We start from the raw sequence: 21,015 nt of genomic DNA, 5'->3' as shown, positions 1-21,015 counted from the left end.
CCCAGGCCTGGGGTTGGTGTGTCTGTGGAGCACGTTCATTTTTTTTTCCTGGATGTTATATAGTATATGTAGTTTTGTCTGGACAGTTATGTTTCTTTTAAGTTAAATATTTTTTTAAATATCATAAGCTGCCCAGTCTTTTTGGAATCGGCAGCCTTGAAATCCAATGAATGAATGAATGAATGAATGAATGAATGAATGAATTTTGCCCACTTTCTCCCACCCAGAAACTCTCCTGTTATTCCAGCTTTGCTTCCATTGATTCCCAAATGCCATCATCCTGGCTCCTCTGTGAGGGTCTTCAAGCACTAATCAACTCCTTCAATGAAAGCAGTTCTTGAATCCGCTAGAGTAGGAAGTGTTGAACAAATGATACACAATTAAAAAACACATCTTTATAATTGTGATCCTTGAGGGACCCCATTTGCTTCTCCCCAAGGAGAGAATCCTGCTCTCTGCTTCTCATTCTTTGACCACTTGCCAATCCTCTCCTCTCATCCTCTGACTACCAACATCTTCAAACCTGCATTCAATTTTTAAAAATGAATTATTTTAGTTTGCAGTTCAGTGTTTAACTTGCTTGCTTGAATTTGTCAGGAGTGACTCTTGAGCAACTTGCCAGGAAATTCCCACGGGTGGAATCAGTGGAGAAAATTCTCTATTTAGTGCAGTTGGGAATGAGGGGAGTTGGCACGAATAAAAAGCTGAGTTGAGTATCTTTCCTGATGAAGTGGGGAAAGTGACGCAAGATTAAGCCTATAAAGAGAGATTTGTAGCCCTTGCCAGAATTCCCTCTGAAAAGTCCTTGAAAATTCTCTCTGAACATTCAAAACAGGAATTTCTAATAACACCACCATCTCAGTCTTTTTTTTTCACCATGAAAATGTTGCATTCTCCTATATTTCAGACATCCAATCAATTTTTAAATTACAAATCAGAGCCAAAAGAAAGATTAGCTCAGATGTGGTTTATTGTTGCCCCGTGAAAAGTCAGTGGGGACGTCCCAGTCCCTTTTCTCTCCTCCAGCCCTGAGTGTCAGAAGATCTCCCATGCTTGTGGCCACCTGCCCGTCTCACTTCTTGGCCTCTGAATACTGGTGGAGCAGGTCGCTGACATCCGTCCGTCCGACCCGAATCCAGCCGTCTTCCTTCATGTGATACACTGGAGGATACAGACATCAGCAGAACGTCAGTAAGGAACAATGCAAAACTGTCCTCTGCTCCTGCCAAATGCTCAGGGTGAAAGGTGCCTAAAGAACCAAGGGGGCTGCTTGGGAAAACGTACTGTTTACCACTCCTCCTGAGTAGCTGTCACGGTGGGTGGCGTAGGAGATGGCCCTTCGGCCAAGGTCATAGGCCTCCTCCACACTGAGGTCAGGCCGGTGGCCACTGTCCAGGACTCCGTAGGCGTATGAGTTTCCGCTTCCCGTGGAAAAAAGGGGGCCACTCAGCCGTACTCCTCTATGATCAATGTAGTAAAGACCAGGACCCTGAAAAGGGATGGAATCGTGACTCTCAGCAGCTCTGCCTTCGTTTGCCCTCCTTGATGGATTGTACAGCTGAGCCCTGGCCAGATAGCAGCATTTTCACTCCCTGATCCAGGGGTGGTGGTTGAGGGCCACATGCCAAACATGGGCAGGACACACCCCATTTTAAGAATAACCCACAGCAGTGCCTAGCCAATCTAGGCTGATTCTCAGTTGGACTTGGTTAGTTCTTAGATGGGGAAGCCCTTGGATGGGAGACCACCCAGAAATTCCCAGGCTAGACTAAGAAGTAAAAGTAACAGACCAGAAAAAGGCCGTGGCAAACCTTTTATGTATTGCCATCAAGACAGCTACCTGAACAAGCCACCCAATCCCTCTAAAAATCCTGTAACCCTCTCCCAAAATAGAAACGCTCAATTTGGGATCATTCTGGGAGGCTCTAGGGCCCATAAAGGATGATCATGTGGGCTATGTGTGGGCTATACTTTTAGCACCTCTGCCCTACCAGATAACCCCCAACCCTCTCTTCCAAAGCTGGTACCTAAATACCCACCCTTATTTTGATGTTCTGCTAGAACAGTTATGGTTCAAGGAGTCTCCCTTCCCTTCCCTTCCCTTCCCTTCCCTTCCCTTCCCTACCCTGGAAGTCCCCTGGCCCACCTATTCTCCCCCCCTTTCTCCCTGCCAGCCATTACCTTCTTGTCCCATCCACACACCATGCTGCCCACAGAGAGCCCCATTCCCTGGTATTCGGCCAGCATGTTGGCCAAGAGCTTGGAGGCGGCCGAGACGCTGATCTGTTCCTTGTTCCGAAGGTAGTATAGTCTGCATTGGGAAGGCCAGAAGGAGGGAAGGATCAGAGGAAGAGGGTCTCCCTTCCTACCCCGTGGCCCTGGATGTTTCCATCCCTCCCCAGGTCTTCAGCCTCTTCGTCTGGCCACAGTGGACACATTCAGATTCCCCAAATAAGGGGAAGGTTCGCAGTATCTCTCTGGCTTTACGCTGAGCCGAGGATGCACAAAGAGAGCCTCAAAGCTTGGAGGGGCCTTCAGAGCCTCCCTGAAAGTTCCCACCAAACCGTCATTGTTAATGTAATGGGAAGGGGAAATGTCAAAGAGAATAATCAGATCAACGGGAACTTAATTTAAATTAAATGTGCACTAAGATCGGATTTCTTTTTTTGTTCTGCCCCTGCCCATATCTCTGAAGGACAGCCCCTGGCATCCTGGCCTATGGCCAACTGTGGCCATCATCCCAAAAGTGTGTGTGGCTGGGATTCAGTCCTCTATATCTGGGACTTTGTCATCTTTGGTGCTGGATTGGGTGGCACTGCCCCAGACAGACCCAGTGCGTAATCTGGGGGTCCTCCTGGACTCACGGCTCCTGCTTGAAGAGCAGGTGGCAGCCATGGCAAGAAGGGCCTTTGCACAACTTCGGGTTGTGCATCAGTTACACCCTTTCCTGGATCGGGATGCCCTTCGAATGGTCACTCATGCCCTTGTTATCTCCTAGATAGACTACTACAATGCGCTCTACGTGGGGCTACCCTTGAAGAGTATCCGGAAGCTACAGCTTGTCCAGAATGCAGCTGCGCAGGCTATTTTTGGAGCCCCAAGGAGGGCCCATGTAACACCACTGCTCCGCGAACTCCACTGGGTACCAGTTTGCTTCCAGGTCCAATTCAAGGTATTCGTTATTACCTTTAAAGCCCTACATGGCATGGGGCCAGGTTACCTAAGGGACCGCCTCGCCCCTATGACTTCAACCCGTCCCACCCGATCACACGGAGAGGGCATGCTTCAGACCGCCTCAGTGAAAGACCTTCGACTGGCGGGGTCCAGAAAGCGGGCCTTCTCTGCGGTAGCCCCCGCTCTTTGGAACATCCTGCCCCTGGAGGTGCGATTGGCCCCCTCACTCCTGGCCTTCCGAAGGGCCTTGAAGACCTGGCTGTGTCACTTGGCCTGGAGGGGGGAGGGAATACCTTGAGCATGTGGATGGCTAGCCCCATAGAGGCCTCCTGTCTTCAGCCTCAGATTTTTCATCTTCTTGGTCTCCTTCCCCTTTTTTAGTAATGCTTTTAATTGATGTTTTATGTATTTATATATATTTATGTTTTTAATGTTTGTTGTGAGTTGCCCAGAGTTCCCCCATCGGGGGGAGATGGACGGGTGAGAAATTTAATTAATAAATTAAATAAATAAATAAATAAATAAATAAAATAAAAATAAATAAATAAATTTGAAAACTGAACCTATAACTTCTGATTGGTTTGTCCATTTTTTACTTGTGCTGTGCTTGATTTTAACTCAGTCTGGTCATTTATCACCCAGAGAAACAAAGTTATGGATTACTAGTAGGCACAGCTGATCAGTGAAGGCTCCCTCTTCTCTCAGCACCAGCATCAATGTCTGTACCTGCAGTGTTTGGCCAGGAGACGCTCCCAATATTGGCAATCGGCTGCACTTCCAGACATGGTGCCCAGCAGGTAAGGGTTGATCTCGATTACTTTGTTGAAAAGCAAAGTACCTATTGGAGGAAGGAAGACAGAAAGAGCAGTTGGGGCAGCTTAATAAGAGATTTTACACCCACCATAAAGCAGAAGGAATCTGGCAGCAGCTTTCAGACTAACACATTTTATGACAAGGTATCAGCTTTTGCCAACTGCATCTGGAATAGTTAAACTGCATCTGGTGGAGCAAGCTACAGTTCCACAAAAGCTGATGCCTTTTCATAAAATATGTTTGTCTGAAAAGCTGCTACCAAACTCCTTCGATTTTTGGCTACTACACACCAACAAGCCTCTCCTCCTACAATGTTTACACCCATGAAAAATCATAGAGATCAACTAGCCCCATCCCTTCCATGGTACAAGATTTGCCAAAGCAGTTTTAGATTATCTGTCAGGCCTAGCCCAAGGAACTCCAAGAGACCATGTAAATTCAGTCCAGCTATGTTTATTAGCTACAACCTCTAGCAAGAATCTTCCCAGACTGAAACCCCAGCTCCCAAGTAATGCCAGCCACTCCACCGTGCATTCCTCAGGGAGGGGCCAGTCTCATCCTCTTGTATTTCCCACGCTCTTCAGGAGATGTAAGAAAATGTTTTTCTCCCTGAGCCTGGCCTCCATAATTCCATTCCATCACATTATCTGAATAAAAGTTGTAACATGCAATGGGAATTGCTAAGACAGGTTTACACCAGCCTTCCCCAAAGTAGCATTTCCATCTACACTGTCACTCCAGTTCCCAGAATTCCCCAACCAGCATGGCCTCTGGCTGGGGAATTCTGGGACTTGTATCCAAGCTCTGAGGAAGCTGCTGGATGAGAAAGACTGGAGACTTCAAGCAGGTTCATCACAGATCCATCATTGCTTTCCCACAACATGCTAAGCTTGTTTTATGTTCTTCTTAGTTTGCTTCTCGTTTAATATGTTGCCCGAAGTCAGTAGGTTTGCTGGTTTATGATTCAATGTATTTTGCATACCCAGAACATGGATTAATCAAGACAGGTGCATCTAGCCGTTGGATATTGATAAATACAGAGGATGTCGGATTTTCTGTCCCTACCAATTATACAGATTTGGCAGGTCTTTGAAGCATTTTAAAATCCTGCCAAATCTGTCTGATCAGCAGCAATTGGTGAAAGCTTACAGTAGGTGGCAATACTTGGCCGAACTGAAAAAGCTAAGCAGGGTGGGACCTGGTCAGTATTTGGATGGGAGATCACTAAGAAATCCCACAGCTGTGGGCTAAGGCTGGGAAGTTTAAAAAAATCCCAGAAGAAGGCAAGTTCAAATCACTTCTGTATTGATCCTGAAAAAAATCACAGGAGAGTGTCAGTAAAGTCACCAGGAATTGTGTTCGCTGAGGGAGAATTTTACTTCTCAAAGTCTGTCCAGAAGAAAAGATAACAGCCTGACTCGATGGCCCCACACACAGTTCCCCCAAAGCTGCAGGGCTGCTCACTGATGTAGCTGCCGGAGGATGCCCGGGAGTCAGTGGCCACAATGACTCCGTGCTGGAAGCTGAAGGCCAGGGTGGTGGTGCCGTGGGCCAGCTCGATCCGGTGGCCGCCGCCCTCACAGTGGGTCTTCAGGAACTCGGTGGGCTGTGGGGAGGGAAGGCAAGACAGGAGAAAGAGGGCCCGAGGAGGACCGAGGCAGGAAAACCCTCCCTCCTTCTGCTCCTTTCTGCCAGCAGGAAGAGGGGCTTCTTCTGGCACACCTGCCACGTGTGTGTGCATGCACACACACCCTGGTCCAAAAGAGCTCTGGGCCCAACCCTGAGCCAAGTTCAAGCCCTTCCTTTGCCAGCGGACTCTGTGGGAAAAGTGCGGGAGTTGGCCAAGGAGAGGCCTCCCAAGTGCTCAGAATCAGGCCCACTTGCTCTTCGGATGGATGAAGTGCCCCCTCCCTCACCCCACTATCACGCCGGCGCTAAAAGTTTTTTGTGGAATTTCTCGCCGGAAAAGTACTACCGAGGAGGCCGGCGTCAGTTCTGGGAAGCAGGCCAAACAATGCAGCGAGGTGGACGGGGGACACTTTGCTTACGCTCAGAGGCACCTCTCACACTTCTCAAAAGCCAGTCCCTGGGCGCGCCCTCCCTCCATCTTCCGCCCGGCCGCCGAAGCCCGGCGCCCCCCGCGCCCTCACCTCAATTCCCGGGGGCACAGCGATCTGGGGCTCCCGCACCCCGAAAGCGTAGTGCGAGAGACCTTCCCGGGGCGCGCCCACCGCTCCTCGCGGCAGAGTCCAGCCACAGGCGCCGGAGGAGCATCCGCAGACATCCTGGAGCGCCATCGCCGCCTCTTCCTCCCCGGCGCAGCGAAAGCGAAAGCGAAAGCGGCGCCGGCCCGCCGCCCGGGACTGCGCTTTCCCGCCTCCGTGCCCCACGCCTGGGCCGGGCAAAGGGGCCCGTGGGAGGCCCGGCCAGGAGCGCGCCCGAAGCAGGCGCGCCAGCTTGCGCGGGGGACGGGCGCTCTTCCCCCGCTGGCCTTGGGGCCAGGCTGGCTACGCCCCGGGGCAGAAAAGAGACGGGAGGCAGTGGCCCAAAGGGAGAGGCTCCCCAGGGGAGGGCTGGGATCCCCGGAGCTGGGTGGAAGCCCGCGCCCTGCATCCCGGCAGATCCTCACGTCTGTCCATTCCTGCGTGTCAGCAGTCAATCCTGAAGACGTCTAGGATGGCGATAGGAATGTAATACTGCCCTGGCAGCGAAAGATGGGCGTCGTACTCCGACACGTCTGGAAATGGCTGCTGTGGGCCTTAGCCACGCCACTGAGTTTTGCGGAGGGGAGAATGCGTGCTCTTCTGCGTCCCCGCGGCCTTCCCACCCTGGTTAAGCTTTTCTTGTGGAAAAGCAGGAGCATCATTACGGAGGCTTTGTCCTTCACAAAAAGCACCACCGTCCGAGTTCATAATGTACAAATCCTCGAGAATTTTAAAACGGGGCAATTGTCTCGGGCCGAGAAGGGAGGGGGCGCCTCTTCTCCAGTCTCTGTCACAAAGCTGGAGCCTAAAAGGAATGACTGATAGATTGATGATGTGCCATCAAGTCGTTATCGAGTCTTATCGACCACAGAGATAGATTTTCTTCATGATGATCTGTCCCTACCCTGGTCTTGCAGGTCTTCCAAGCGTGCTCACATCGCCGCTGTAACTGAGTCCACGCACCTTGCTGACGGTTGTCCCCTTTCCTAGAAAGAGCAAGCTCAGGAGAGCTTGCCAGCCATCGCCACTCATTGCACTTCTCCGCCTCTATGGGGCACCACTAAGCTTCACCACAAGAGCTGGCAGGGGAATCCCCGCGGCTGTACACCTCCGTAAGTGAATCTACTTAGCAACTGCTGACGTGCCTGGTATCCTCTTCAGCCATTGGCCCAGTGATCTAATACTTTGTTTTTGCTGTTTCTCCGGCGCCAAAGTGCGCCGTGGAAGAAGATAAGGGCGGTTTTAAAACATCAATAACCTGTCACTACCCTGATAGCCAAAAATGCAGAGGATCTGCAAGCTCCAGTAATAAAAGTCAGGGACCACAGGGAAAAAATGGGACCAAAATTAAATATAAAGACCACGAAACGAATGACAACAGGCTTACAATTAACAATGAAGATATCCAAGTGGTGGACAGTTTCTCCCTTTTAGGATCAACCCTCAACAGTAAAGGAACAACCAGTCAAGAAATACACTGCAGACTAGCAGCTGGTAGAGCAGCCATGAAGGCCTTAGAAAAGATATTCAGGTGCCATGATGTGTCTCTATAAAAATCAGAATTGTGCAAGCCATTGTATTCCTTGTGACACTATATGGAAGTGAAAGTTGGACTTTGAAGAAACAAGATAGGAAGAGTATTGGTGCCTTTGAACTTTGGTGTTGGAGAAGACTCCTGAGAATACCGTGGACAGCCAGGAAAACAAACCGATGGATCATTGAACGAGTCAACCCAAAATTCTCACTTGAGGCATAAATGACCAGGCTCAAACTATCCTACTTCAGACATATTATGAGAAGACCTAGCTTCTGGAGATAGCTCTAATGCCGGGAAAGGTAGAAGGAAAGAGAAGAGGACAACCAGCAGCAAGGTGGGAGGACTCAGTTAGAGAGGTGATGAGTGCACCCTTGGGAGACTTGAAAGAACAGGTTAGGGATAGATTGTCCCGGAGAAAATCTATGTGGTTGGGCACTAGGAGTTGAAAATGACTTGATGGCACATAATCAAAGTGCGCCCAGTGCACCTGCCAACTGCCCCTTGCCTGTACATTGGAATAAGAAACAGGAAGCACTATTATCCCCTCTCCATATGCTATCTTTCAAAAACTTGTCTGTATATATTCAATGTTGCAAACTTGTGACTGCTGAATAGAAGGCATTTCTGGTCCAGTCTACGTATTACAGCACCTTTGCATATGGCACCTGGAGCTCACACCTTGGCTATCAGAGGACTGCCAAGGCGAGCTCCTGCCCTTTTCACTATTGCAGAGAGACGATAAAGGGCTCTCAGTTGCTGGAACAGTTACCCCAGGGGTATTTCTCCTATCACGTAACAAAGGCATAGACACTCAAGGCAAAGATCAATTTATCATCCCTTTGCTGCAGGCAGCAAACACAGGAAGGAATACAAGTGGTCCTCATTTAATGACCACTTTCAGCAACCATCCAAACTTATGACAGCACTGAATGAGTGGTAGTTGTGACCAGTCCTTGTACTTACAGCTGTCACAGCATCCTTGTGGTTACGTGATCATGATTTGCAACCTTCCCTGCTGGCTTCCATCAAGCAAAGTCAATGGGGAAGCCAGCAAGAAGTCACAAGCTGCAGTCACTTAATGATAAAGGGGACTGCTGGAACTGGCATCACTAAGCAGCACGGTCACATGGCTTTTTGACTTACAACTGTGTTGCTTAATGAGAGTTTCCGGTCCCAATTAGCATTGTTAAGCGAGGACTACTTGTATGAAATTTCACAGAAACACCAAAGTGCCCTAAAGCACCCAGTGTGCCCTCCAGCTGAGTTTGACTACACCTACGTTATCCCCAACCAGCCCAGCTACCCCCAAGTATTGCCAATGCTCCCTTTGGTGCTTATACAAGATTCAACTGGAAGGTGATTGTCAACAGTGAAAGCCAGCAGCTTGGGGGGGGGGCGCATTTTAGGATTCAGTTTCTAATGTGGTAGTTATCTGGCTGGAGAAACTATGTAATCATGCCATTAGTATGTAAAAACATTGTGTCCAAGGAATTGATAGATCCAGTAAAAAAAGATAGCAAATGTTACATATGCATTTATTTTAATATATACATTTACAAAACTTTCTATTTGTGTACATAGGTTTTCTAAAAAGCAGTAGGAACTTTCACAAAGCAACAGTGAATCCGTTGATTTATTTCAATCTAAGCCCAGATCAGCCACTTCATCGCTGTATCATCTACCCAAGTGGCTTTCAAAATCTGGACCAATGTAAGAGCCTTCCCCAATTTGAGACCCTCCAGGTGGCTTGGATTATAACTCCCATCCTTGAGCCAGAGATTAGAAGGTCCCAGTATAGCAGTATCTGAGCTGATCATTTAGGAGAGGAGGAAGGCAAAGATCGGAATACATCAAATCCAAGACATTACACAACCTGAGACCAAGAAAAGATGTGGTCTACCTCTGAAGTTGGTAGATGAATTTAAGTCCAGCATCAGCATCTTTTGCCAGAGTTGTTGGTGGTGGTGGTGGATGAGCCATGCCCAGCTGCAGTGACAACCACGACACAAGGAAAAAAAGAAGCAGGGCTTCCAATGCACGCACACCATCTTGATGTTTTTGATCCTCCCTGCAGACGCCCCTACCTGGCTTGACAGCAAAGTCCTCCAACATCTTGACTTGCCAAATCCTTCAATTCAGAAAGCTGCCTCCCTCTGACCAATAGTAGATCCTCAACTAGATGCAAGGCGACAAGAGGGGAAGTCTGTCTGGTGTCTCCCAGAAGACATACTAAGTCCAAGCTGATGCCAAGGAGGCATTTACCTCAGAGGGTCGCAGCACCAAGGTCTACTCACTAAGGCACACTAAAGGAGGGCTAAGCACGACAGCACACAAGGGGTCCCATAGGCCTCTCATCATTCCAAAACACAGCAACTCCTCCAAACTGAATTTAAAAGTAACACAATAAAATGGCAGCACTCTCAAGAGATCACCAACATTTCACAGGTTTGGGCTAGCCATTTGCAAGATCTCATTTAGTATCAGGATGGGGATCCTGACACCTCATGAAGCTGGGGGGGTGGTTCTGATGTCAGAGACTTGCAAAGAGGGCTGCCCCTTAATTGGCACTGGAGATTAAAATTGATGGTGCTCAGTTCCTTGACTTTTAGCTTGTTCCATCTCAATCCCCCATCAGTACATGGATTTCTTGAAGTCTGCCAGAAAAGTGCATATTTTTCCCATTCTTCTAAAAGCACTAATCTTTAGTTTTCCAAATATGCACTTTTTCAAGTAAAACATGTGCTGTGAGATAGACTCCTAGGGACTTCACAGACACATCCATGTGGTTTTCTTGGCAAATATTAGCATTTCTATAAAGGTGATATTAGCATTTTAGCATGGCATTTGTGCCCCCTCTTGATGTTTAGGAAACCATGTTTTTCAGCCAAAGCCATTTCTTTTGATGTGCAAAACCTAGCTCTTTCAGGGACCATTGGTCAAACAATAGGGCTGTATTCTGAAGTCCTTGAGTGTTGCAAGGGTTAAAGAAACAAACCTGGGTGGGAAAGGAGATGCAATGTATGTGATGCATATATCAAATGCATGTATCATTTGCTTCTGCACCCTATATAAAGACTTGACTCCTCCCCTTAATAAAGGCCTTTCACTTTGCCTGAAGTACTTGTGGTTTGTATCGTTGGGGAGCAAAAAAGTCACTTTTTTGTAGTGGGTGTTTCTCTCTCAACTTTCTTTCCAGCTCCACACCAACTTGGGTCCCTGAATTTTATGGGCAACAGTACTAACACTGTGGTTTGCCACAGCCTTCCTCCACAATGTGGATTCGACTTGTCTTGGCCAAGGTACTAAGCAACTTACTTTGGCTTCAGCCAAGGTCAGCTAGATGCTGCCATCTGCTTAAACTGAACCCCGTGCCCAAAAGCTTTTCTGCTGGCACAGATGGGCACATCATTTAAACCAAGTTTTCTGAACAGCAGTTTAGACTTTTCGGAATGCTAAACTTTCAAATAAACAAGAGAGAGAAAAGACAGTATGTTTCTTCAGACCTTTTGTGTTTCTGAGACTTCCCTCCACTGTGCCAAGCTAGCGGGGACCAATAGGTGGTGCTCTGGGATCCAGACCAGGATGCCCGTCTGATTTGAACCCCGTTATCAATGCCTATTGTTCCCATTGGGGATGCCGTTGCTGCCCCCCTCTGCCCCATTCTGTTGCTTCTGCAGCAGCTGCCAGTAGAGCCCCTTCTGCTCCATCAGCTCCTTGTAAGTCCCCTTCTCGCAAATCTCCCCATCTTCCATGACCAGGATGAGATCGGCACGCTCCACACTGCGAAGTCGGTGGGAGATAAGGAGAACGGAGCGTGTGCAGCGAGCTGCTCCTTCGTAGATCTCCTCCTCTACCTACAGGAGGCCAAGATGGGGTGTATGAAGGAGAAGTGTTAGAGAAGCAGAAAAAAGGGGAACCACGGAGACTTGGGCTGGGTCAGAGAGAAAGTAAAGAAGTTGGGCATCGGGAAAAAAAAGTGATCTCACCCACTTTTAACTCTGGTTCCTCCCATGCTTCCTCATCCTTCTTACTATATGTCCCCCCTATAGAAGGACCCTGAGAGAATGCAGCCCTTGAAAGAGGAAAGGGAGCCCAGCCCTCCTACAGGAGATAAAGTATCACTCACCTGATATAAAGAAAATCAAGATGGGGAAGTTTCATTTATAACTTAAGCCAGGTAAGAGAGTAAGCAAAGGCCCGTTTTCCCAGGCTGGGGGCTTCAGGTGTGTTGGGGCTGCAAATCCTGCAATTCCCAGCAAGCACAATTCAACCCCCTCCCTTCCCCCCACCCCCAATAAAGGTCTTCCCATAGGAAATGGGAAAGGGGGTCTGACTCAGTTCCACCCGCTACCCCGACTGCAGTTGGGCTGAGCAGAAAGAGTTCTCCGAGTCTAAAATTTCACAACTCAAGTGGCTCAAAGAAATTCTTCTCAACATTTATGCAATTTCCTCTTCCCTTTGCCACATTCACTTTACTTCTTAAATTCCACCCATAGTTCCTCCCAGAAAACCTGATGCCCGGTTCTCACCTGTTGCTGACTCTCCATGTCCAAGGCACTGGTGGCATCATCCAGAATCAGCACTTTGGGGTCTCGGATCAAAGCCCGGGCCAGAGCAACCCCTTGCTTCTGCCCCCCAGAAATCTGGCCCCCTGCTTCCCCAGCATCTGCAGGAAGAGGCAGAAATGGAGGAATTCTTCAATAATTCAGATGCTTCCAAACTCTCCCATCAGCAGTCCAGCCCTGCTCCTGTTTATCCATTTTAATTCTACGGGCTGCCTTTGGTTCATTAATCCCTCAATAGCTTAAGTCTGGAATAGTGATCCCTTTTTATATCCAATCATCATTCCTCAGCAACCCTTTTGGCATCCCGTCTGATAGCCAGCGGGTGGTGGAACATGGAAACTCAGCCTAGTCGCACCCCCTCCATATGGTCACAGCTCCACAGAGCCCAAGACAGATGTTTTTTCCCTCCTGGGACACTGAACCTCGGACACCCTGCAATCAAGCCGAAGCCAGAAGCATGGCTCTGCTGGAGGATGCGGGCTCCTACTTGTATCGTAGCCGTGGCTCATTCTGGAGATGAATCGATGAACTCCCACTCGCCGACTAGCCTCGATCACCTTCCCCTGACTTTGTTCCTCCAAGCCATACACAATGTTCGCACGTAAGGATCGGGCAAAGAGTACTGGATTTTGGCTCACCAGCGCTACCTACCAGGAGAGCAAAATAACAGGACATTTTGTTATTCCTTATGAGGATCCCAGTCAACAGCAACATTCATTCTCCCAAGTTTGGAAACAGTAATATTGGTGACACACCTTCATCGTATCACACCCCTTACCTTTCGATGCAGGAAATGATGCTCATATTCGCTCAGCTCCCGGCCGTCCAGCAGCACCTGCCCTTGCTGGGGCTCGTAGAACCTTTGGAGCAAGGCCACCACCGTGCTCTTCCCGGACCCCGAGGGACCCACCAGGGCAGTCACAGTACCAGGGTGCAGCTCTAGGGACACTCCCTGGAGGGAAAGAAGACCATCAGATGCCTTGGCTCTTGCCTTCTGGAAGAAGAGAACGCCACAGACCACCTTTTATCAAACTTAGATACAGCTTATTCATATTGCAGAGTTTTGGTTGGCTGGAATGGGACAGCTTTGGCTGGAATAGGACAGTGCTGCAAGATGCTCACGGTGGGGCCCCAACATTGAACAGATCTCCTCACCATTGTTGCACTGTCCAGTTGCTTATTTCCCCCTCTGAGCTGAAACCATTGACAAGGAGAGGACTAAAAGTTCCCCTTCCTCCTTTGGCTCTCTCCAAGCAAGGAAACAAGCAACAGTGGAAGAAGGAAGGGCACAAGAGTCTGGGGGGTTCATACAGGGCCAGCCCCACCATTAGGTCAAGCAAGAGATGCTTCAAATGGATAAATCTTGGAAATGGGGAGCAGTGTATGAAGCCAGAGCTGCCCAGTATATAGGCTGCCCAGCTCCCACCCTTTGCTTCCTAAGTTTGTCTTTGGCCTTGATATGCATGGCCGGATGCCCCCCAATGTTGATAAAGGAGCTGTTTGGCCAGCCTCTGAACGTGGAGATGGGCAAGACCACAAAATGGCTTCAGGTGGCCTTGGGGTCTAGGACTGGGCGTGGTGTGTCTCTGACCATTTAAACTCAGCTAAATCCCCTCAGGCCAAGTTAGATGGCATCACCTAGCCCACCTTGGCTGATCTCAGAAAGCTAATGTAGGTTGGACCTGGTCAGTACTTGGGTGGCAGACCACTAGGAAATCCCAGGGCTGTAGACTAGACTGGAAAGCTGAAAAAGCACCCCAGAAGGTGGCAACAGCAAACCACGTCCATGTTGTTGCCGAGAAAAGAACACAAATGCATCCATAAAACCACTATGAGTCGTGTTCATCTTTAAGGAAGCTTTATTTTTTAAAGACCCTCTAGACTTCCCTACAGGTTTCACTCCATAGTCCAGAGAGAAAGGATGGAGTTTCACCTCCTGACATCAGCTAAACTTTTGTTTTCTCTGGCTGCATTCAAACAACATACTTGACCAAGTCAGTGAACAACCCACAAGATGAAGAGTTTGGCTCCCTTTAAGCTGGGCTTAGTAAGTTGTGTGGACCGACCCTGTTTGACTAGTTTGTGGTTTAATGTATTGTGCAAACCCAAAAAATCAGGGTTATTCAGTAACAGAGTTAAGTGGTCACAGGATGGCAGGCACTCAGTCTTGGATAGCTCCCTTCATACCCATCTTGGTCCCATCCCCACCATGAGGTCCTGATTCCCTTCTCAGAATCCAGTTCCCAGCACATACCTTCAGCACCAGAGAATTGCCATTGTTGGAGTAGGAGAATGAGACATCTTGAAGTACCATGTGTCCTTTTAAATCTGTGGGTGCCAAAGTCCCCGAGGGCTTGATTTGGGGCGTCCGGTTCATATACTCAAAAGCCTTCTCTGATGAACCAATGGCTTTTTGCACACGGGGCTGAGAAGAAAGGAAGGCCTGGGAGACATGGGAAACAGGCACTGTGAGAGGAGGGAAACATTTTGGGGAAGGGTCTTCGCACCTCTCTGGGCTTCCGGTCAGAGGCTGAGTTTCTGCCCCAGCGCTGGGCCAGCCACAAAACTTACCCGCAGCACTGTGGAAAGCTGCATCTCGTACAGGACAAAGGTAACAAGAGCCCCACTGCTCAGATTCCCTTGAGTGACCAGGTGTCCCCCATAAAAGAGAATCCCCACTTTGAGTGCCAGTCCTAAGACCTGGAGGAGAGAAAATGGGGTTTAGTGTGAAACTCTCTCCTACGTTCCCAGAGAAGCAAAAATATGCCACTTGCAGTTATATGCAGCTGGCCCCCACGCTGTTCTAAGGATTTTTGCGTGTGTCTTTGAGTCAGTCTTGATTCCTGGCAACTAACAAGCCCCTGCAGTTTTCTTGGCAACATTTTCAGAAGTGATTTGCCCTTGCCAGCTTCCCAGGGCTGAGAGAGAGAGACTGGCCCACAGCCGTCCAGCTGGCTTCATGCGTGAGGCGGGGCTAGAACTCAGTCTTCTGATTTCTGCCCCGTGCCTTAATCCACTACACCACAGACAGCGCCAAAGATTTTAGCGTGGCTTGGTGGGTTTGAGGGAAAGTAAGTGTCTTAACAAAATCCTTGCTGGTATATGTCCAGAGGGTGTGGTAAAAAAGTCAAGATGGCGGCCAGAACCATATAAAAAACAATTTTTTTTGGCACTCTTAGGTTTTTGGATCATATGCTGCAGATGCTCCTGCCCCAAACACCTCATAAATCAGGCCAAAATGGTCAGCCCCACTCACTCTGGAAGCCCAATGCTTGATGTGCCACCCAAAATCTGGCACTCTCCTTGTGCCAATGGAAGTTGTGCATTCCCTGCAGTCCACGCCACCTCCTCCTGCCAAGGAGCCCAAATAGGGCCCCCAACCTCTCCTCCCAGGTCCCCCATCTGACTAAGCCACATTTGCATCCTCGCCTCAGGAATCCATATGGAGGCACCGTAGGCCACAGCCTCCACCTTGTTGAGCTTGTAGGTCTCCTGCAACTTCTTTGCGTAGCGCTGAGCAGCCCCGTCCTCATTGGCAAAGCTGCGGACCGTGGAAATGGCCTGGAAGGTCTCCATTGCGACGTCGTTGGCCTTGGCTAAGGATTCCTGGACCTGCATGGCCAAGTTCTGGAAGGTGAGAGAGAGGAAAGAGAAAGAGAAGTGGTAAGCAGGTATGTCAGATACGGGTTAGGCTAGAGGTGCTCAATCTGACCCCCCTCTCCAACTTTGTATACAGATTCTATTGCCCCTGTACAAATTAAACTCTGGAGGCAACTCTGGATGTGACCAAAGGGGAAAATTATTACAACCATATTAATTGCAGTTAAATAAGATAAAGTCCCCCTTAAGTTGGGTTCAACTCCTGGTGGCTACATGAACAAGTCCATATTGTTCGCTTGGCAACAATAAAACCTGTATAATTCTCCTTAAATTAAATCATCCTAAGGTTATTTCCTGGATGCCCACTTTTGGGATGGAATCTCTGGCATATTTTTTTATTCATCATATTTATAGAGCCACCCATCTCACAAAATGTGACTCTGACCACACCTGTTTCTTGACTCCCCCAAAAGTGCTGCATTTCTGAGTTAGATGAAATGCCAAAATTGATTTTCCATCTTTAGAGATTCTGATTTCATTCTTTGATCATGAGTCACAGCTGGATTGTCCTCAATGGAAAACACATTTCTGCATACATTCAGAGCAATAAAAAAAAAAAGACTCCTCAACAGGGATCTTTCCCTACTTTGGTGCCCACCAGATGCATCAGGGTTTTCATCCCCAGAAAAGGCTGATCTGGTTGGTAGATAAGAACATGCAGCACTCCTCAGTGGCCTCTGGGGAACTGGGATTTGGGCCTAATCCACCACAGAACCCAAGAGTTTGGTTGGAAGGAAACTTTGAACCGTCCCGCCCTTTGGTCACCTGGTAGAACTTCCCTGAGAGCTTTGGCAACAGCAGAATGAAGGGCAGGGCCATGGTGACAAAGAGGGCCAAGGGCACCGAGAGCCACAGCATCATGGTGTAGAGGAAGAGGCCCCGGAGCAGGTACCACAACAGAAGGTTCAGTTCCCTCGAGAGGCCCTCACTCATGGCATCAATGTCGGACGAGACACGGGAAGTGATCTCACCTGGGAGGGAGGATGTCAATGAGAACAAGCCTATTTGAAATCATGTCAATTGGGGGAGGTGCACACTAGCTGTGCTCTTTGCCTTCCCTGTTCCTTTGGTAACCATCCGTGGAATGGGAACTACAGGACTGGCTGCCCCATCTCCGAGGCCAACCTTGAGGATGGAGAGGTCAATCGACCCTCGGTACTGAAAGCAGCGTTCCCAACCTTGTGCCCTCTGCACGGCTGGACTCGCACAACACACACACACAGAGGTGACTACAGGGAGAGATCAAGGGGGGACAAATGAGGAAACAAATATTGTGCCATTATGATGCAAGTGCCACCCTTTTGTACATGTGTCAGGATACTACACGTGCATACAGAAGAATGGAACCTGCATGGCAACTGCAATACTCATAGCGCCGTTTTGACAGAAGCATCAGATCCCGGGGATGCCTCTGCACTCAGCAAGTCAATGAAAGACCTCGCACACGCATTCATACAACATGCTAAGCTTAGTTAGTTTTAACCTTGACTGGGGTCTTGTTTGTGGCCCCAGCCATGCTCGCAGAACAGCGCAGAGATCAAAATGCTTCCGGAATGGCTGGAACCACCCATTTCTAAACAACCATTTCAAATTTGAAACAGCTGGAATCCCTAGGCCTGATCCAATGAAATCTTCCTTAAACTCCTTGCTTCTCCTAACTCCCCACCCTCCCAAATCCCACCCCCTGCCTCTCAGTGCAGAGGATAACACTTGAATTTTGAGAGTACTACAAATCTCCAGTTAGCCTACAGGTTCCTGTATCCACTGCACCCCCCCCCCAAATTCTTTTCTTTCAAGTGGCTTTTAAAAGATGTTTTAATGCCATGACTCTAAATCATAGCTAGACTGACCAAATCATATTACAATATATGTTAAAATTATTTACTATAACATTATACATTATAGCATTTTTATTCCTGTATTTCTGTTTGCAGCCTTGGTGGGCTGGATCAGAAAGACAGCTTTTAAGTAAAGAAATAATGAATTAGATATCAGGATCTTTTCTTTACCTGTTCGATTAGTGCTGAAGAACCCGATCTCCTGGCGCAGAACAGACCTGAAGATAGAGCCCTGGAGGCGGGCATAGAATCGGTTCATAACTGTATTGTACAGGTAGTCGCAGACAAACTCTGTTACAGCACTGACAGGAATCAGAAAACAAGCATCACGACCCCATCTGTAGGTCTCCCAATTCTTTTCTTCTGCCATCATTTTCATCCGCCTCCCCTACAACCCCCCCACGCACCCCATTTCACCCACTGCTGCGTGCAAGAGAAAGGCAACCTTGGTTTCAGTCTCTCTTTTTTGCAATCCTGGGGACACATTTTTGCAAATATGTAGATTTGGGGGACAAATAATATTCTATCCTTACATACATGATCGCTGTGAGGGATTTTAAATTGCACAGCAGAAGGAGCAGGCAAGCTGAAATTGTCTAATGATCCTGGAGGGGAAGGAGACAGATTAACAGAAACCAGGCTGTCGTCTTTTCCTTGGTGTGACAGGAGTCAATTTGTGGGCATAATAAAGGACACTATGTTAGAAGGTGCTACTATCAGTAGAAGGGCTTGGAGCCTCCTTAGAAACAGAATTTAGAGCAGTGTTTCTCAACCTTGGCAACTTTAAGTCACTGGACTTCAATTCTCAGAATTCCCCAGCCAGCATGCTGGCTGGGGAATTCTGGGAGTTGAAGTCCACGTGACTTAAAGTTGCCAAGGCTGAGAAACACTGATTTAGAGGCTCTGGGTCAGCCCATTTTAAGATGACCTCAAGTTCTCATCAGATGCTCTATTCTGGCTGTAAAGGCCCCGCTATAATTTGCCTGGCCTTTGTCAATCTTATGCATCATTTCAGAGGGAATATAACTTGTAACCTTGCAGGCTTCGGGCTCTTGGGCATCCCTTTGGTGAGGAGGCCAGTGATTACTGTAGTTGTACATGTCAATAAAAGAGACTTTTATTGGGCACCTATCGCCAACTGCTTTCAGTCCTAATTTAAGTGGGCATTTCCCCCACAATAGTACAGTTGAGTTCAGTTTGTCCTAAAGGGTTATGCATTTTGGTGCACGTTACTTCAAACGTACGCTTTTCTGTTTGCAACAATTGCCTACCATGCGTGATTCTCGGAAATACTAATAGAATTTAGTATAACAGAATTATTAATATGCTTATATTATTAATACATTATTATTAATATACTCTTCTCACTTTCTATATATAAATACACACACACATAATGCCTTTCCAAGTGCATTCCTTTTTGATCAACCTGTTTCCTACTACTGTTAGTAAAACGCACTGCAAAATTTGTGAATGTCAAAGGGTAATGCAGGTTGATTCATGCGTAGGTTTGAACGTGCAAAATTAGGTCAGTGCAACTTTGCCTTGGAAAAGAAACCCAGCCAGTTCCCCCCCCGCCCCCGCCTCTATTTCATACCTGCCCACGGTGAAAAAGGACATCATGCACAGAGCCCTCGTGAAGGCCGAGGCTTCCTTCTTGCTTGCAATCAAGTCGGTCACGTGCCCGGTATAATACGGAATCGCCATCTCCCCTGAAAGACCCAGAGAGAGAGATCAGGGGCCTCACAAGAGAGATGCAGGAGCCGGGAGCTGCGGCAGAAGCTGGCCAGCAGCAGCGTGGAAAGCAGATTTATTTTCTGTTTGTAATAAAGTACAGTGAAAGCTCGAGATAAGATCCGGGGTGGAGAAGGGAGGAGAGAATCGCATTCTCCTGACAGGCCTTCTCATCAACGCGAAAAACCAAGTTCTTATTTTATTATTTTATCATTTTTATTATTTTAAAAAAAACAATTAGGAAAAATGCTGCGGGCCTCTCACGATTCCAGGATGTCCCTCTTCCTCATTAAAGCAACAGGTCACTTCTCAGGCTTCTGCCCCAGCCTGAAAAGAAACCTTGTCCCTGATTTAAGAGCCCTGTTAAATGTATTCATCTATTTATTTAGAATTTATTTAGATTTTTTTTAAAAAAGAGCCCATTTCCTCAGTTTTCCCACAATTCCCTGACATTCCTAAATATTAGCTGAAGAAAGGCGCCTGTATTATGAGGCCTGCTTATTCTGTCTTTAGAAAAGCCAAGTATAACTCTTGGAAATTTACAGAAGTAACAGCAGATGCAGCGGGATAATAGGAGGAGGGTTGGAGCCAATTTAGAAGAGAATGTTTAGTTTTTTGTGAGTGTCTGCTTTGGGATGTGGTTTTTTTCCCCACTACAATTTTAAGTAGATATAGCAGGACATCTAATGCAAGCAGGGGCATCTGCCAAGAGGTCAAAACAGTCAAGATGAAGGTCACAGCACTGAAGCCCTGCCCCTTTTTCACAGAGGCTGCTCCTGCAACACGCATTAAAAAAGGAGGAGGATTGTGACCACCACCATTTTGACTTTTTTGACTCCGCGCAACAAATCCTTAATACGGTTGATTGAGGGGGCTGGAGGAGGGCCACATGGTAAGCCCCCCCTATGCACCTCCACCCAAAAAGGCCCACTTACCCATGGAGGACATCACCATAAGGACGGTGATGGCCACAAACCGCAGCGCCTCTGGCCGCATGCTGGAGATGAGGCACCCCAAGGACGCCGAGGGCTTCTTCTCTGACCCTCTGCCCCTCGAAGGGAGGAGGTGGTGCCACAGCAGGGTCACGGCCACCACCACCAGGTAGTTGAGAACAAGGACGTCGCTCCTGCCCCAGCTGTAGGCCAGCTCCGGGGCGCCCCCTGTGGGCTGGAAGAGGTACTGCAGGCTGATGTACCCGGGCATCTGGAAGGAGAGGACCACGGCGCCCTGCAGCAGCCGCGCGCGAAGCTCGCCCCCGCCGTAGCGGGCGAGGGCACAAGCCGCCAGGGCGAGCGCCACGCCGCGCCCCACGGCGACGGCCCAGGAGAAGGCCAGGGGCCTCCCCCCGGGCGAGGGCCCCCACCTCCAGGCCAGCTGGAGGGCCACGAAGTCCAGCAGCAGCCCCAGGGCGACGCAGGAGCCCAAGCCCGGCTTCATCTCGCCGGCGCCGCTCCGGTTCTAGCGCAACCCGCGAGGCAGGCAAGGGTCTC

General features: G+C 48.6%; 2 protein-coding genes across 3 annotated transcripts; both read right to left on the bottom strand.

The window, feature by feature from the left end:
• Nucleotides 1–952: 952 nt before the first annotated feature.
• On the bottom strand, nucleotides 953–7,211 carry PSMB8 (proteasome 20S subunit beta 8). 2 transcript variants are annotated; one of them, XM_007443781.3, is made up of 6 exons: nucleotides 6,138–7,211; nucleotides 5,452–5,593; nucleotides 3,901–4,012; nucleotides 2,182–2,311; nucleotides 1,285–1,489; nucleotides 953–1,161 (listed from the first exon to the last, which is right to left on the bottom strand). In XM_007443781.3, the coding sequence occupies exons 1-6, from the start codon at nucleotides 6,282–6,284 to the stop codon at nucleotides 1,073–1,075; spliced, it is 825 nt and encodes a 274-aa protein (XP_007443843.2). In that variant the 5' UTR covers nucleotides 6,285–7,211; the 3' UTR covers nucleotides 953–1,072. The 2 variants fall into 2 exon arrangements, with proteins under 2 accessions (XP_007443843.2, XP_087985858.1); XM_088129732.1 differs by lacking the exon at nucleotides 6,138–7,211 and having other exon boundaries at nucleotides 5,452–6,129.
• A 2,052-nt stretch (nucleotides 7,212–9,263) lies between these two features.
• TAP1 (transporter 1, ATP binding cassette subfamily B member) lies at nucleotides 9,264–20,962 on the bottom strand. Its single transcript, XM_007444198.3, has 11 exons — nucleotides 20,461–20,962; nucleotides 19,389–19,503; nucleotides 17,963–18,093; nucleotides 16,719–16,924; nucleotides 15,723–15,920; nucleotides 14,865–14,993; nucleotides 14,548–14,736; nucleotides 13,072–13,245; nucleotides 12,781–12,940; nucleotides 12,258–12,394; nucleotides 9,264–11,582 (listed from the first exon to the last, which is right to left on the bottom strand). Exons 1-11 carry the CDS (start codon nucleotides 20,960–20,962, stop codon nucleotides 11,337–11,339), a joined length of 2,187 nt encoding a protein of 728 aa, XP_007444260.3. The 3' UTR covers nucleotides 9,264–11,336.
• Nucleotides 20,963–21,015: the final 53 nt, after the last annotated feature.

The sequence above is a fragment of the Python bivittatus genome, unplaced genomic scaffold (genome assembly GCF_059951505.1).
Source record: "Python bivittatus isolate LINGU-HERP-01145 unplaced genomic scaffold, Pbiv_v1 ctg000810_np1212, whole genome shotgun sequence".
In the NCBI taxonomy this organism is placed as follows: Eukaryota; Metazoa; Chordata; class Lepidosauria; order Squamata; family Pythonidae; genus Python; species Python bivittatus.
This window is presented reverse-complemented; position numbering and strand designations above follow the sequence as displayed.

Excerpts from the sequence above, each read along its gene's own strand:
- PSMB8 (XM_007443781.3), bottom strand. The coding sequence starts at position 6,284 with ATGGCGCTCCAGGATGTCTGCGGATGCTCCTCCGGCGCCTGTGGCTGG. Across the intron at positions 4,013-5,451 it reads ATCCTCCGGCAGCTACATCA|GTACTTTGCTTTTCAACAAA; the intron begins GTGAGCAGCCCT and ends TTCCTCCAATAG. Across the intron at positions 1,162-1,284 it reads CTCAGGAGGAGTGGTAAACA|TGTATCACATGAAGGAAGAC; the intron begins GTACGTTTTCCC and ends TGTATCCTCCAG.
- TAP1 (XM_007444198.3), bottom strand. The coding sequence starts at position 20,962 with ATGAAGCCGGGCTTGGGCTCCTGCGTCGCCCTGGGGCTGCTGCTGGAC. Across the intron at positions 18,094-19,388 it reads TCCTTTTTCACCGTGGGCAG|TGCTGTAACAGAGTTTGTCT; the intron begins GTATGAAATAGA and ends GATTCCTGTCAG. Across the intron at positions 12,395-12,780 it reads GAGCCACGGCTACGATACAA|ATGCTGGGGAAGCAGGGGGC; the intron begins GTAGGAGCCCGC and ends CTCTTCCTGCAG.